The sequence below is a fragment of the Chiloscyllium plagiosum genome, unplaced genomic scaffold, assembly GCF_037043375.1.
Source record: "Chiloscyllium plagiosum isolate Xiang-an unplaced genomic scaffold, Cpla_swu_hap1 HiC_scaffold_4, whole genome shotgun sequence".
NCBI classification, from domain to species: Eukaryota; Metazoa; Chordata; class Chondrichthyes; order Orectolobiformes; family Hemiscylliidae; genus Chiloscyllium; species Chiloscyllium plagiosum.
The window spans coordinates 58,597,816-58,613,883 of NW_028270142.1; the positions used below are offsets into that span (position 1 = coordinate 58,597,816).

Here is a 16,068-nt window from a genome sequence, read left to right on the forward strand (position 1 = left end):
CACACAAATGTGTGGACGTTCAAGTGTGGAATGAACGTCCTGAGGAAGTGGTGGATGCAGGTTGAAAGGATATTCCCAGCAATTATACCCTTGTTCGTTTAACTTTAGTGGTGGGAAACTACTGGAAACAATTATTCATGATAGAATTAGTAGCCACATTAAAAAATGATGAGTTAATTGGGATGAGTCAGCATAGAATTCTAAAGGCAAATCTTATCTTATAAACTTGGAGTTTCTTGAAGATGCAACAGAAAGGCTCAATGAGGGCGATGCTGCTTAAGTGGTGCACTTTGACTCTGAGAAAATGTTTGATACGAGGCCACAAAATAGTCTTGTGAGGAAAGGTACAAGTTATGGAATAAAAAGGGTAAGTAGCAACATGGTAATGATGGGACTGTTCCCCTTGGGGAGAAGGCAGCAGAAAGGAGATCTGATAGAGATTTCAAAATCACGTTCAGACTGGAGTAAATAAGGGTAGCAGTAGATAGAGAAGCTGCTTCCAGACATAAAAGGAACATGAATAACAAGGCATTGACTTAAAGCGATGCACAAAAGTAGAGGGGCTAATGTGAGAAAAAAATTCTTACTCAGCAAGTAGTTGGGGACGAAATGCAATGCCTGAAAGTACGGTGAAAGCAGGTTCAACTGAGATATTCAAAAGGGTATTGGATGATTTTTTTGGATAGAAATAGTGTGCAACAGTATGGAGATTAAAGCAGGAGATTGGTACGAGGTAATGGTGCTCATTTGGGAAGCCGGTGCAGGCATGAAGCACTGAATGGGCTTCTGCTGCTCCATAACAATTCCGAAATATCAGGTTGCGTCTTAAAATGTGGAAAATCAAAATTTCATCTCTGAAGTTAAATTGCTGACTAAGGCAATTTACCTCTAAGGTGATAATTGAGAGAAGAGGTTTCTGAACAGTAGAGAGACAATCAAATTTAAACATTACAAACCCAGTTTAGAATTAGAAATACTATGCAACGAATACAAATTAAAAGAATCAAACCTAAATGAAAACTTGAAAAGGCATTGCAGCGACATTCGCCACATTCGCAATTATGTTGTGAAATTTCAAATTGGTGAATTAACTAATATGCATACCTTAGAACCGATTCTACGAAAACTCTTAATGCTTTCACATGAATCCATGCAATGAAAGCTTCACTGAAGTTAACTTTCAACCATCGGACCAAGGGACCCTGTAAATAAATAGTGGAGAGTGGAAGTGTAAAAGCTGTGAACCACAAAAAAGTCTCTATCAAAGTATACGAATTCCTGGTGTATTCTGCACAAATAGACTTGTCGCCCCCCTAACATCAGTAGATGACAATGGCTGCTGAAAAGAGAAGTTTGGAGATGAAGACTTACTTGCAGACAGATTTGAATTGCAGGTTTACAACAAAACAAACCATTGTTGTAGGGTTTGAGATGCAGTGGCAACATCCCTACCTCTGCACCAGGAGGTATGGCTTCAACCCCACCTGCTCCAGAGGTGTGTAATAACATCTTAGATCAGGTTGATTGAAAAATATCTAAACTAACAGTATCAGGGCTCTTGTTGTATAATGGTGGGGTCCCCATTTCTAAGCCAACTGGACAAAGTTCAAGTCTCATCTGCTCCAGATGTATCATAACATTTCGGAACAGACCAATTAAAAACATCTAAAACAGTGTCATTAGGAGCGTTGCAGCACAGTCGTAGCGTCTTTATCTTTGAGCCAGGAAACCAGAGTTCAAGTCCCATTTGCTCCAGAGATAACATCTCTGACCAGGTTGAATAGAAAATATCTTAACACTGTCAAGCAAACAGACATTATATCGACAGCTCAAAGATGGGACTGCTTTCTTCATAATTTTATGGGAAATACAACAAAGGCCAAATATATAATTTCCACAGTCCTTAGTTTATTTCATTTTTAGTTACGGAAACTTAATTTTTGGCAGGTAGAAAATGGGGGAAATCAGGGAGAAATGAAAAATGAATACAGAATTCTATGGAATGACATGAAATCTAACACACTATTTGTGTCTTCGGCAGACTTTATTTATTACTTCATTTTGTTCAGCTTATAATTTTCATACAGACCAGGAGAAAGTGAGGACTGCAGATGCTGGAGATCAGAGTTGAGAGTCTGGTGCTGGAAAAGCACAGCAGATAAGGCAACATCTGAGGAACAGGAGAATCGACGCTTCGGGCATAAGCCCTTCCTCAGGGATGAGGCTTATGAGCCAAGGGGAATAGAGAAATAAATGGGAGGGGCGGAGGGGCGGGGGTGGGGTGGGGGGGGGGGGGGGGGTAGTTGGGAGATGGAGGGGAGGGGTGGAGGTAACAGAATGTGATAAGTAGATGAAGGTGGAGCAAAATGGTGATAGGTCACAGAGGAGGGTGGAGTGGATAGATGGGAAGGAAGATGGACAGGTAGGACAGGTCATGATGACGGTGCTGAGTTAGAAGGTGAGAAGATATTCCACCTTAGGACCCTCCAACCATACAGAATTAATGTGGATTTCACCAGTTTCCTCATTTCTCCTTCCCACCCCCCCACCCCCATCTTATTCCAGACCAAACCTTCTAACTCGGCACCGCCCTCATGACCTGTCCTACCTGTCCACCTCCGACATATCACCGTTACCCCACCTTCATCTACTTTTCACACTCTCAGCTACTTTGCCCCCAGCCCACCTCCCTCCCATTTATCTCTCTACTCCGTTGGCTCACAAGCCTCATTACTAATGAAGGACTTATGCCCAAAACATTGATTCTCCTGCTTCTCAGATGCTGCCTGACCTGCTGTGCTTTTCCAGAATCATACAGACCACACAGGAGCAGTCAAAAGGGAAACTGAAAAATCAAGCAAAACAAGGAAGAAGTGATGCTGGTCAACACCAGTCAAACTTCTAGTGACGTGATCCACTACATTAAAACTTTTTGACTAAATTTCTCATAAATCCTCTTAAATTTTAACAGCCCATTAGTGAATCTGTTTCAAATCACACATTAGACAGCTGAACAGTGCATACTGCCTGCAATCCACTGAATGGCAAACTATTGTTCTATCATTTTGAATCTTTTAAGACAAGTCAATAATGTAAGGCAGTGTCTGTTGACTCCCTGGGGATGGATAGTGGACAGAGGGGCTGGGACCCCTTCTCTCTCTCTCTCTCTCCTCCCCAGCACAATCTCGATCATGCACATCCTAATCTCAGCCTAGAGCCACTGTCATCATTGTTCCCTTCTCACATCTGGCTCACAGCCCCCTTACTTTGGTCCAAGCCAGAACACCGGGTACCAACAATAGAAGAAACCTTTTTTTTTAAAATCAGCAAGTGGCTCATATCTAAAAACAACTAAGAGTGTGGGGGAAGGCAGATTAAATTTCTGCCTTCAAAAAGGAAGCGCAGAGCTAGAATGAAAGAACAAGTCTTTGTGCATGGGAAATCATGCCTCACTAATTTGATTGAGTTTTCTGAAGTAGAGGACTGATGAAGACAGAGCAGTGAATGTGATCTTTATGGACTTCGGTAAGGCATTTGACAAGGTTCCTCATGGTAGACTGGTTAGCAAGGTTAGATCACATGGATTACAGGGAGAACTAGCGATTTGAATATAGAAGTGGCTCAAAGACAGAAGATGGTGGATGATTCTTTTTCAGACTGGAAGCCTGTGACCACTGGTGTGCATAAGGATCAGTGCTGGGTCCACTGCTTTTCATCATTTATATAAATGATTTGGATGTGTACATAGGAGGTATAGTTTGTAAGTTTGCAGATGACACCAAAATTGGAGGTGTAGTGGACACTGAATAAGATTATCTCAGAGTACAACAGGATCTTGATGAGATGGGCCAATGGGCTGACAAGTGGCAGATAGATAAATGTAAGGTACTACATTTTGGAAATGCAAATCTTAGCAGGAATTATACACTTAATGGTAAGGTCCTGGGGAATGTAGCTGAACAAAGAGACCTTGGATAGCAGGTTAATATTCTTCAAAGTGTAGTCCCAGGTAGACAAGATAGTGAAGATGTTGATTGGTATGCTTTTCTTTATTGGTCAGAGCATTGAGTCTCGGAATTGGAAAGTCATACTGCAGTTGTACAAGATATTGGTTTGGCAACTTTTGGAATACTGCATGCAGTTCTGGTGTTCCTCCTATTGGAAGGATGTTGTGAAACTTGAAAGGGTTCAGAAAAGACTTACAAGGACGTTGCCAGGTTGAAGAGTTTGAGCTACAGGGAGAGGCTGAATAGGCTGGGGCTGTTTCCCCTCACTAAGGAAGAACCTTATAGAGGTTTATAAAATCATGAGGGGCAAGTGTAGGGTAAATAGACAAGGTCCTTTTCCTGAGATGGGGGAGTCCAGAACTAGAGGGTACAGGTTTAGGGTGAGGGGGGCAAGATTTAAAAGGGACCTAAGGGGCAACAGTTCCATGCAAATGGTGATACATGTATGGAATGAGCTACCAGAGGCTGGCACAATTACAACATTTAAAATGCATCTGGATGGGAATATGAATAGGAAAGGTTGAGGGATATGGGCCAGTACTGGCAAATGGGACTAGATTAGGCAGCACGGTGGCACAGCAGTTAGCACTACTGCCTCACAGCGCCAGAGACCCGGGTTCAATTCCCGCCTCAGGTGACTGTCTGTGTGGAGTTTGCACATTCTCCCTGTGTCTGCGTGGGTTTCCTCCGGGTGCTCCAGTTTCCTCCCACAGTTCAAAGATGTGCAGGTCAGGTGAATTGGCCATGCTAAATTGCCCGTGGTGTCAGGTGAAGGGGTAAATGTAGGGGTATGGGTGGGTTGCGCTTCGGCGAGTCGGTGTGAACTTGTTGGGCCGAAGGGCCTGTTTCCACACTGTAAGTAATTTAATCTAATTTAAGATATTTGATCAGCACTGACGGGTTGGGTGGAAGAGCCTGGTTCCATGCTGTATATCTTTGAGTCTGAATGAGTGGGTGGGAATGAGCCACAGTGTCCTAAGCATTTTGGGTTCAAGGCCCATCTGGGTTTAAGGGTCACTCAGTACGCTGAAGGCCAAGATAGATAGATTTTAGGGGGAAGGCATTGGCCTAAATGTATTATGACTGGAGTGTGAATCCAGAGACCCAGGTAATGTTCTGTGGACCCGGGTATGAATCCCACGATAGATGGCGGAAATTGGATTCTAATGATGACCATAAATCCATTGCCAATTGTCACAAAAGCCAATCTGGCTACCTGGTAAGGTATATATGACTCTAGACCCACAGGAAAATTGCCTCTGGGTACATGAGCAAACAAATACTATCACAGCCAGTGTCGCCTTCATACCGTGATTAAGTTTAAAAAAAAGGAAATGGGAGAAGCTAAGTTGCTCTTAGAGTGCTAGCATGGACACTGGGTTGAAAAGCCTCCTTCTGTGTTGCAACTTGCACTGTTACCCACAATTTCACAATTTTAAGAGTAAAGCCAGATTCTACTGTGAACACCTATTAGCAATGTCCTGGCAACTTTAAGAGACATTGATCTTCAGTTTCCTTTTCTAAGGGGAAATGTCACATTAATTTGGCCAAGTTTTTTTTTGAAGGTAAACCTACAAAGATTCTGCACCAAACAACACTGAATGACAGCAGTTATGACAGAATAACACCTTGTATAGGGTACACAGAAGCATGACTTTTACAGCTGCAGAAAGTGTGGCTTATAATACATACAAATTGTTTCTTTTTGTCAGTTGAAAGTCGAGTCATCTCTTCTTTATCTGCTTTCAGCTCCTCCTCGTTATACTGGAAATCCCGAACAATGAACCTGAAGTGAGAAGAAAACTGAGTGCATTCATATTGAAATGCAAGGTTCTAATGGAAACTGGTAAGAAATTCTTACTTGTTCTCCCTGGCCTTCAGTCGGAAGTCATCAACTGCCTTTCTGAATAACGTTACAGTGTACAAGCCGCTATCCATGTCGTCACATATCAACCTTTTAAAAGGAGAGGGAGGAGAAAATTCCTTTTTAATAAACAGGAGTATATATCAAAAATTATATTACATTGAAATAAGGCTGCAGGGTTTTATGCAATTAGACGTACAAGAAGTTTGTTACCCTGCTCACAAGTGAACTCACTCTGGCTGTAGTTACAATACACCACATTCAAAGTTATGGCTGAGATTGATTTAGCATCGATTCCCTGCATGTTAGCCAAATGCAAAAAGCAGAAGCAACAAGTTTTAAATACAAGTCAGTTTTGTTTTAATTAGATGGTTAAAAAGCAGCACAGATTGCATGCCTACCTAATATATGCAAGTTGCCAACAACTTCTCTCTTCTCATTTTGCTAAGATTGAATCAGAAAATACAGCACAAAAGAAACTATTCAACCAATTAGAATTCCAATGGATCTTTCTAAAAACATCCAACTCTTCCCACTTACTTATTTTTTTCCTTTTCCTAGCATCACTCCAATTTGTTTTGAAAGCACTTTTGAATCTGTTTCCAGCACCCTATCAAGTAATGCATTCTATAAAAAACGGTTTCATATTGTCTCTGGCTTTTTAACCATCACTCAAACCTATGTACCCTGGCTAGCAGTCTCTTTAATCACTAGATTTAAACATTTCATGATTTTAAAATCTGTTATCAAATGGTCTGCTTTCTTCCAAGGAGAAGAGTCTGGTCGGGGTGGTGACATTGTCACTGGACAGGTAATCTACAGCCTCAAGTTAAATGTTTGGAAAACATGGCATGTGAACTCAAATTCCAGAATTAAGATGTTTCCTATCAGTGACAATGTAACCATTGCTGATTTTGTAAAAATCCATTTGGTTCACGAATGAACTTTAGGTACGGAGATCTGCCATACTCATCTACTCTGGCCCACGCGTGACTCCAGAAGCACAGCAAAAATGTGGCTGATTCTTATTCCCCTCTGAAATGACCAAGTGATTGAAGGAAATATATGGATGGATAACAAATGCTGGCCTTTGTACATCCCATGCAGGAATAAAAAAATGCAACAAACACAAACCATCAGCACGAAACTGTCAATATTTGCACAAACCACTTAATTTAGTGCCCTGCCATTCCACTGCATTTCACGCTCAAAGGTCATGTGGCGCAGAGGTAAGTGACCCTACTTCTGGGCCATCCCACTTGTCTCAGAGATGAGTTGACACTGGTTGATCCTTTTTTTCAATCCATCAAAAAAAAATGCACAATTTAGTTGCTAAACACTAATATATCAAGAATTTCCATCATCCTAAACTGAAAAAATATATGATCAGTCACATTGAAATTAAGCTTTAGGACACAGTACTAGACACTTCCAAGTAGTTCAAGTGGCTCCTCAGCAAACGTATAACTAGAAGTTAGAATGGCATTTTATACAACTTCCAATGGTTAGAAAGACCACAAAAAATACATGGAAGAACTTCTTTACTTGCTTGACCGTGGAACCACCATCTCTGCTAGAGTTTCATAAGTCTTTTCCCATTCGAGATAATTTGTTCTAAAGAAGTAAAGAGTAATGAATAATTATACAGTTGTTCAAGGACCAGGATAACCAAAGTACAACTGGTTGTTTAACTGGAATTAAATTGGTTGAGTTAAATTACTTACTCAGATTGCTAAAGACTACTTAGAATTCACAAAATATCTCCTTCATAGCTTTCTTGTTGATCAATTACTACTTGCTAATTGATACAGGTTTGATAATTGAGAGAGTTTCAAGCACTGAATCCATAAAGATGAGCTCCTGCTTACAACTACTTCAGTTTAGAATCAAATTGCTGCCTTTAACTTTTCCTAAATTGTATCATAATATGAAAGCATCTTACTCATCAGGCCATCCTGTACCCAATTCAAAATGACTGAACATGAACATTAGATGGCGTAATGAGGAGGAAAAACAAAATAGTTAAGAGTATGACAAAAGTCTCTCCTTTCAGGTGTATATTCACGAATTGTTAAACAAACATTTCCTGGCAAAGTGTCAAGTACTAGCTTTCTTGAAAGATTGCACTAATGGAGCGAGGTTTACATAACACTGCAATGTGCTTGAAAGAACAAAGTGACCTAGAATTTTATTCCAAATAATAATGAATTTAATATCACTTATCACTATTGTGAATGGTTTATGCAGGTTAGTACACGCAGAGTTAAGCAGAGAAGTTTAGAACATGCTGACCTGATCATCCTGCTCCTCCATACTATACTAGATCAGCACCTGGCTAACAAAGCTTGCTGTTGAAATCCAAGCATGGTTGTGAATTTGCTGTACTTACCCACTATATATTACAGAAAAAGTTAGGGTTGTTAAGTGACTTTTTAAATTTTGAATCTTTAACTACTATCCTTTCAGCCAATACAATCTGAATTACAATTTTCTTATGTTCATCTGGCTTTTTCGCCAGTTACCTTAAATGTGTGCTCTCCGATGACCAACCCTATGTCAGTGGAAAGAGCTTTTTCCCATCTACTCTGCCAAAATCCCTCAATTTTGAGCATCACTACTAAACCTTCCTCAAGTCTTCTGCTTAAAGAACAATCTCAATTTCTCTAATTTTATTAAACAAGTGAACTCCCTCATTTCTGGTAACATTCTAGAAGATTTCCTCTGCACTGCCTCTTAATCCTTGACATGCTTATAATAGAGCAAATTTACATTAAAACAATTGTTAGTGACAGCCTCTAAAACAGAAATTGCTGGAAAACCTCAGCAGGTCGGACAACATTTGTGGAAAGAAATCAAAGTTATCTTTTCAGGTTGAGTGACGTAGGAAAATAGAAGGGGTCGGGGATGGGGTAACAAGTGAACAATAGGTGAGGATAGAGCCCAAAAAGAGAGAATAGTCGGAGAGATAAAGGATTGGACAACAATCTAGCTAAGAGGGTGAATAGTTATTCATTGGGACTGCTGGTAACTAACACTGGGCTGTGTGTAATGGCAGACTATAGTTAACATTGCCTCAAGCCCTAAAACAACAAATGCTGGAGATCACAGTGGGTCAGATAGCATCCATGGAGAGAGAGCAAGCTAACGGAGTCTAGATGACTTGCATCAGAATTGAAACGTTATCTTGTTGTCTCTCCATGCTGTCTGACCCGCTGTGATCTCCAGCATTTGTTGTCTTCAGTACAGATTCCAGCATATGCAGTAATTTGTTCCTACATAAAATTGTTGAACTTGATAGAGTCTAGAAGGCTGCAAGGTCCCCAAGCGGAAAATGAGGGATAGCCTTGCTGACATATCCTACCACCTCCAAAGATTTGTGATTGCAAACTCCTGGGTTCCTTGAACCCCTTCCAAAATGCAACCTTTTAATTTAATTTCTAATTTGTCCATGTAAAATACATCAATTCAACTTCCTTCAGATATTTGAGAAATTTCAGCTATTATTTGAAGTAGTAATGAAGAGGATTGATGAGGGAAGAGCAGTGGATGTCATCATTGGTTAGGCCACTTTTGGAGTATTGTGCCCAATTCTGGTCTTCCTCCTATCAGAAGGATGTTGTGAAACTTGAAAAGGTTCAGAAAAGATTTATAAGGATGTTGCTAGGGTTGGAGGATTTAAGCTACAGGGAGAGGCAGAATAGGCTGGGGCTGTTTTCCCTGGAGTGTCAGAGGCTGAGTGATGACCTTATAAAAGTATACAAAATCATGAGGGGCATGGATAGGGTAAATACAAAAGGTCCTTTTTTTGGGATGGGGGAGTCCAGAACTAGAGGTTTAGGGTGAGAGTGGAAAATCTTAAAAAGGATCTAAGGGGCAGAAGGTGGTGTGTGCGTGGAATGCGCTGCCAGAGGAAGAGAAGGAGGCTGGGACAATTACAACATTCAAAAGGCATTTGGATAGGTATATGAATAGAAATGGTTTAGAGGGATATGGGAAAAGTGCTGGAAAGTGGGACGAGATTAGGTTACGATATCTGGTCAGCACGGACGAGTTAGACTGAAGGATCTGTTTCCATGCTGTACATCTCTATGACTCTATCTTTCTCCCCCATATTAACCAAGCACACATTTCAAAACCTTCCTTGCTTTTAAAATAAATTTTAAAGGATTCTTACTTTGGGACAACTACTAACAATGTGGTAAGATATTCAGAGTCCATTACAAAGTCTTCCTTCTTCACAATATCAGCCAGGCTTCTTGTCATCAAACTTCCCCTGCAAATGGCCACACAGATCAATTATTGCAAGTCACATACTTTTTCCAGGAGAACGGTAGTAATACATCGATATTTGTAACTGCTTCTAAAAAAGGATGCAATTAAGGTTGAGACCATGAATCAAGCATTCATTTTTAGAATATCACAAAGATGAGGATGCATTCCTAATTCAAATCGAACAAAATTGGCAACACACGGGCATAATTCTCTCAAATACTGGGGAAACTGAAGCCATTGTTTTTGTTCCTCCGTCACTGACTAAATTCTTCCCCCTGGAAACAGTCAGATAAAGTTAGTGCTCCCAAAGTTGGTGTCACATTTGACCGTAGCAGTAGTTTTGAACTCACATTGGCTCATTAATAAGACTGAAAATGTGTTGCTGGAAAAGCGCAGCAGGTCAGGCAGCATCCAAGGAGCAGGAGAATCGACGTTTCGGGCATGAGCCCTGAAGAAGGCTATTTTCACTTCGAACCATCATTGGTCGTATAGCTGGCTTTCTATTTATATGCTTGGGTTGGTGATGTCATTTCCTATGGTGATACCCACCTCAGCTCACCGCTGCTAAAACCTTAAGTCATGCCTGTCACCTCCAGACTAGATTATTCAGTACATTTCAAACTGGTCTCCCACACTCTACTGTCTGTAAACTTGAGGTCACCCAAACCTCTGCTGCCCATATCTCAAGTTGCAATAAATCCCATTCTCCCTGAAAACTGTGCTTGCTAATCTACACTGGCTTTCATTAATTAACACATTGATTTAAAATTCTCTTTCTTCCCAATCCCTCCATGACCATGTTTCTCCAATCTGTTATCTCCTGCAGCCACAGAAATGGATACCTCTACTATAATTCTAGCCTCTTCTGCATCTCTAATTCTAAGCACTCCATCATTGGTGGCCATGCCAGAATACACTCCACTTTTCTATGTTGTTCTCCTCCTTTAGATGTACATCTTTGATTAAGCTTTTGGTCAGTTATATCCTATACCTGGATGTAGGTTTGCTCGCTGAGCTGGAAGGTTAGTTTTCAGACGTTTTGTCAACATACTAGGTAACAACTTCAATGAGCCTCTGGATGAAGCACTGGTGGTGTAGCCCGCTTTCTATTTATATGCTTGGGTTGGTGATGTCATTTCCTGTGGTGACATTTCCTATGGTGATGTCATTTCCTGTTCTTTTCCTCAGGGGGTGTTAAATGGGATCCAAGTCAATGTGTTTATTGAGAGTTCCAGTTGGAATGCCATGCTTCTAGGAATTCTCGTGCGTATCTCTGTTGGCTTGTTCTAGGATGGATGTGTTGTCCCAGTCGAGGTGGTGTCCTTCCTCATCTTTATTTAAAGATATTAGTGAGAATAGGTCATGTCTTTTTGTGAATAACTGTACTTGCTGCACGAATGCAAAAGGAAACAGGTACTACCTAAATATCATAAATACAAACCTCCCCTTAACACCCCACTAGCCAAAGGAATAGCAGAGCAAAACAGCCACTGAATGTTTCGAGAAATGATTAATGATGCCCACAACAGACTCAGTAAGTACAACTGGAAATGTTTGCACCAAAAATCTTCACTCACTCATGCAACAGACCATGAATGGACAAACGCAATACAATAAGTCATTGTAATCAGTCAGTAACAAACATAGAAAATGAAAAAACTAGACAAACTTTCACAAAATAACAACACTGACAACAGAAACATGGATTAAAAAGAACTTCTGACCGAGCCTTAACTGACACTGAAAAAGCAGTCTTAGTGAGAGGATTAAATTACAACTTCCAGGATGCTAATAAGAAAGATTTCTTAGCAGCATTAGAAACAACACAGAAAGACAACCAACTCACAGAAGAAACCCAGCAAACCAATAGACATGTAGTCACGCCAACATTAAGCAGGAAAAAGGAAGGAAACACACTCATTACACAAGGAAGGAAAGAACAAGAAATACTAAAAAAAAGATAAAAAACATTGTTACCCTATCTGCAGACACAGGATGCTTGACAGCCATTTTAAATCAAAGAGACTACATTGAGAAAGTGATGCACTACTTGCAGATACCAACACTTACTAACAAGTGGCAACAGACCTGACCCTACAACTGGAGAACCAAATCGCAACCCTATTGAAAAAAACTTCAGAAATCTGGAGAAACAAATAAGACTGACTTCCAAAAAAATGAAACCAGATGGATCCAACACACCATGCTTCTACGGATTACCCAAAATTCACAAACGAGGAGCCTCCCTCAGACCCATAGTCTCGCTACATGGAACACCAACTTACAGATTGGCCAAGGAGCTACACCAAAGACTAAAACACTTAGTAGGAGACTCACGCCACTCCATCCACTCCACCCAAGAATTCCTGAAAACCAAAGACACCAAGATAGAAGAGGATGAAATGATGGTCTCCTTTGACATAATAGCCCTGTTCACATCCATTAACATCAACCTGGCCAAGGAAACACTGACTACACTATTAGAAGACCCAAAGACACATACACCAAACACCACCAACTTCATCAGCAAGGATAGTATTGTCAAGCTAGTGGACCTCTGCCTTACCACTCACTTCACGTTCAACAAGATAACCTGCAGACAAACCAACGGAACACCCATGGGATCTCTGATATCAGGGTTCTTAGCAGAGGCAGCAATGCAGAGACTTGAACAAGCAGCTCTGTCAACCCTCCAACCTAAACTTTGGGTCCGCTACATGGATGACACCTTTGTTATTAGTAAACGGAACAAAGTAGAGGAAACCTTCAAGACCATCAATAATATCCTTACCGGCATAAAATTCACTAAAGAGGAGGAAAACAACAACAAACTGCCATTCCTAAATGTCACAGTAGAGCGAACAGCCAATGGGGGACTTCAAACCAGCGACTACAGGAAAACAACACATACGGACCAAATACTGAACTACAGAAGCAATCATTCCAATATCCAGAAATTAAGCTGCATTAGAACATTATTTCAACGAGCCACCACACACTGCAAAGAGAAACTACGCAAAGAGAGCAGAGGAAAATCAGGTATAAAAGCGTATTCAAAAAGAATGGGTACCCAATGAACACAGTACACCAATTTCGCAGCAACAAACCCAAACAAACAGACAAAAGGCATCCAGAAACCCTAGCCACCCTCCCCTACATCAAAGGCATCTGAGAAATGACTGCCAGACTACTCAGACCCTTTGGCATCATGGTAGCCAAAAACCCACCAACACACTAAAACAGCAGCTTGAAAGACCCTATACAGACAACAAGCAAAATTAATGTCATTTACAAAATACCTTGCTAGAACTGTAACAAACACTACATTGGACAAACAGGCAGAAAACTAGCCACCAGGATACATGAACATCAAATAGCCACAGAAAGACATGCCCCCTCTCACTAGTATCCTTACATACAGATGAGGAAGGACACCACTTCGATTGGGACAACACATCCATCCTAGGACGAGCCAAACAGAGACACGCACGAGAAATCCTACATGCATGGCATTCCAACCAGAACTCTATCAATAAATGCATTGACTTGGATCCCATTTACCATCCCCTGAGAAAAAGAACAGGAAATGACATCACCATAGGAAATGTCACCACCAACCCAAGAACATAAAAAGAAAGCTGGCTACAGTGCTTCATCCGGAGGCTCACTGAAGATGTTACCTAGTATATTGATGAAAACAAACGTTCCAACTCAATGAGCAAACCTACATTTAGAGCCTCAACGTGGAGTTACAAATCTTCTTAAAACTCGCTAATACATAATACCTTCCTTATATTTTTGTATTATGATGCACCTGTGAATTGCCCTGGAGGTATTATTACATTATATATCCATACAAATACACTTGTATGAATTATTGCTGTTGTAACTACTGAACCCCAAAGTAGTTTCATCATAACTTTGAATAGTTCTTTTGTTGTAGCAAATCTCAACTTGTGACTGAAAAATGAATATTTGAGATAGATCAGTTCAGAGTCTTGGGGTGAGAGAAAGAAAGGAACAAAAAAAATAATTAAAATCATCACTTCACAAGTAAAAGGCAAAATAATTCACTGTAAACCACAATACACAAAAAACTTACACATTCTTCCTCTCCAAATTCTGTAAATTTCCTTTCAGATTGTTGTATGCTGATGCTCTTGCTTTCAGATCATTGTCAATCTGAGATACTTGCTGCAAATTTGTAAAAAGTATTTAACAGTTAATTGATGATTATGTTTGTTACCCATAAACAGCGTACAAATAAAACAAGTAAAAATAAGTTAAATCTTCTATGGTACCTGGTAATTACTTACACTAAGTTTATTATGTAAACTATAGCTAGTCCTTTTTCACAGATGCAATCATTAATCAATTACATTGTTTAAATTTCTTTGCAAAAATCATAAAAGATCTCAAGTCATCAAAGAATGAAATTCTAAAAGCATGGGTCCAGGAACACTGGATTTAGGATCATGAGGCAACCATTAGGTCTTTCAAATCTGTTCTGTCATTCAGTAGGATCATGCTTGATTTGGTTGTGGTCTCAACTCTACCTCCTGTCTGTCCCTCACAACCCTCAATTTCTATCAAAAATCAAAACATCGGGTAAATTCAGTGACAAAATCTCTGCTGCTTTCTGGCAAACAGAATTTCACATTTTAATGACTCTCAAGAGATGTGCTTTCAATTGGTGTTCCATAGTTCTAATCTTCCTCAAGAAGGGGCATCATCCTGGTAAACATCATCACTTCCCCTCAATCTCCAACACTGCAATAAATTCATCTCTCCTCTCCAAATTCCAATATGTGCAGGCCCAACCTATTCAACCTTTATTCAGAGGATAAAACTTTTAGAAATGAGAGAAGAGAACCTTTGCTGAACTGTTTCCAATGATTATTTTCAAATAAAGGAGACCAGGACTCCAAATGTGGTCTCATCAAGGCCTTGTACAGCTGTAATAAAATATCCCAGCTTTTATATTCCATTCCCCTCAACAATAAAACAGCAGCATTCCAATTGCCTTCATAATCACTTGCCGTACGTGCACGCTAACCTTTTGAGACTCAGGTACCAGATACCCAGGTTCCTCTGAACCAGTGAGTTCTATAATCTGGAAATAACCATGGTTTGAGCATACATGAAAAAGGCTGGAAAACGCCACTTAATAGTAATAATTCTTTTAGTGCCAGTTTGCATATTGGCATCTAACTACTTTGTGAATGCCTTTCTCTGTATCTCTACTGTAAGCTCACATCTGCTTTGCGTGCCCTTCACCTCTCTTACCAATGTAAAGCTCTCAATATAATTTCAAAATCTATCCTTATTTACAAGTCCCTCCATCAGCACTGTGTCACCAAAGTATCCACATTCTGATTCAGACTTCTTTTGCAACCTGTAGCCTTCCCACAACCCATTACCAGAATTTTGAACGACTTCAGCCTCAAACAGCCTTGTTACTCACTCACTTCTTTAAAATAAAAACTCATTGAATATCATCCCACTAACCTTAGTGCAACCAATTATTTTGATTTTGTAAGACAGTGGAACATGGTCAAAGGTTACTTAGCAGATAGAAGTTAAAATCTGTCGCATTTCTGTTAATAGCCGGAAAGGAAACTATTAATAAATGTAAAATTCCAATAATGTATACCCTGAAAATAGTAATAACTAGATATAAAATGTTTTCTAAACACAGTATAAACTTCCATTATTCTAATAACTTTGTTTTGACTTCCCCACCAACAGAAACTCCACTCTGAACTCGAGAATATGAATGTTTTGTGCAGCTCTCTGAGGGACTGCCTGACATTTAGAAAAATGCACGTTTTTGCTTTAAAATAAGAATACTTGAAGGAATTTGCCATTGAAATTTGAATAGAATTTTAAAGTGCTATTTTAATTGCATAATATAACCATTATGCA

The 16,068-nt window shown here is 40.0% G+C and overlaps 1 protein-coding gene across 3 annotated transcripts in view; it reads right to left on the bottom strand.

Moving 5' to 3' along the window:
• The window catches only part of atp6v1c1a (ATPase H+ transporting V1 subunit C1a), a 91,064-nt gene that overhangs the window by 12,405 nt on the left and 62,591 nt on the right, over window positions 1-16,068 (bottom strand). For all 3 annotated transcript variants that reach the window (XM_043688524.2, XM_043688525.2, XM_087986274.1), the window contains 6 exons: window positions 14,246-14,337; window positions 10,046-10,144; window positions 7,417-7,485; window positions 5,869-5,961; window positions 5,700-5,793; window positions 1,105-1,202 (listed from right to left, as the gene is read on the bottom strand). In XM_043688524.2, coding sequence (XP_043544459.1) covers window positions 1,105-1,202; window positions 5,700-5,793; window positions 5,869-5,961; window positions 7,417-7,485; window positions 10,046-10,144; window positions 14,246-14,337 — 545 coding nt within the window. The remainder of the gene's footprint in view (window positions 1-1,104; window positions 1,203-5,699; window positions 5,794-5,868; window positions 5,962-7,416; window positions 7,486-10,045; window positions 10,145-14,245; window positions 14,338-16,068) is intronic.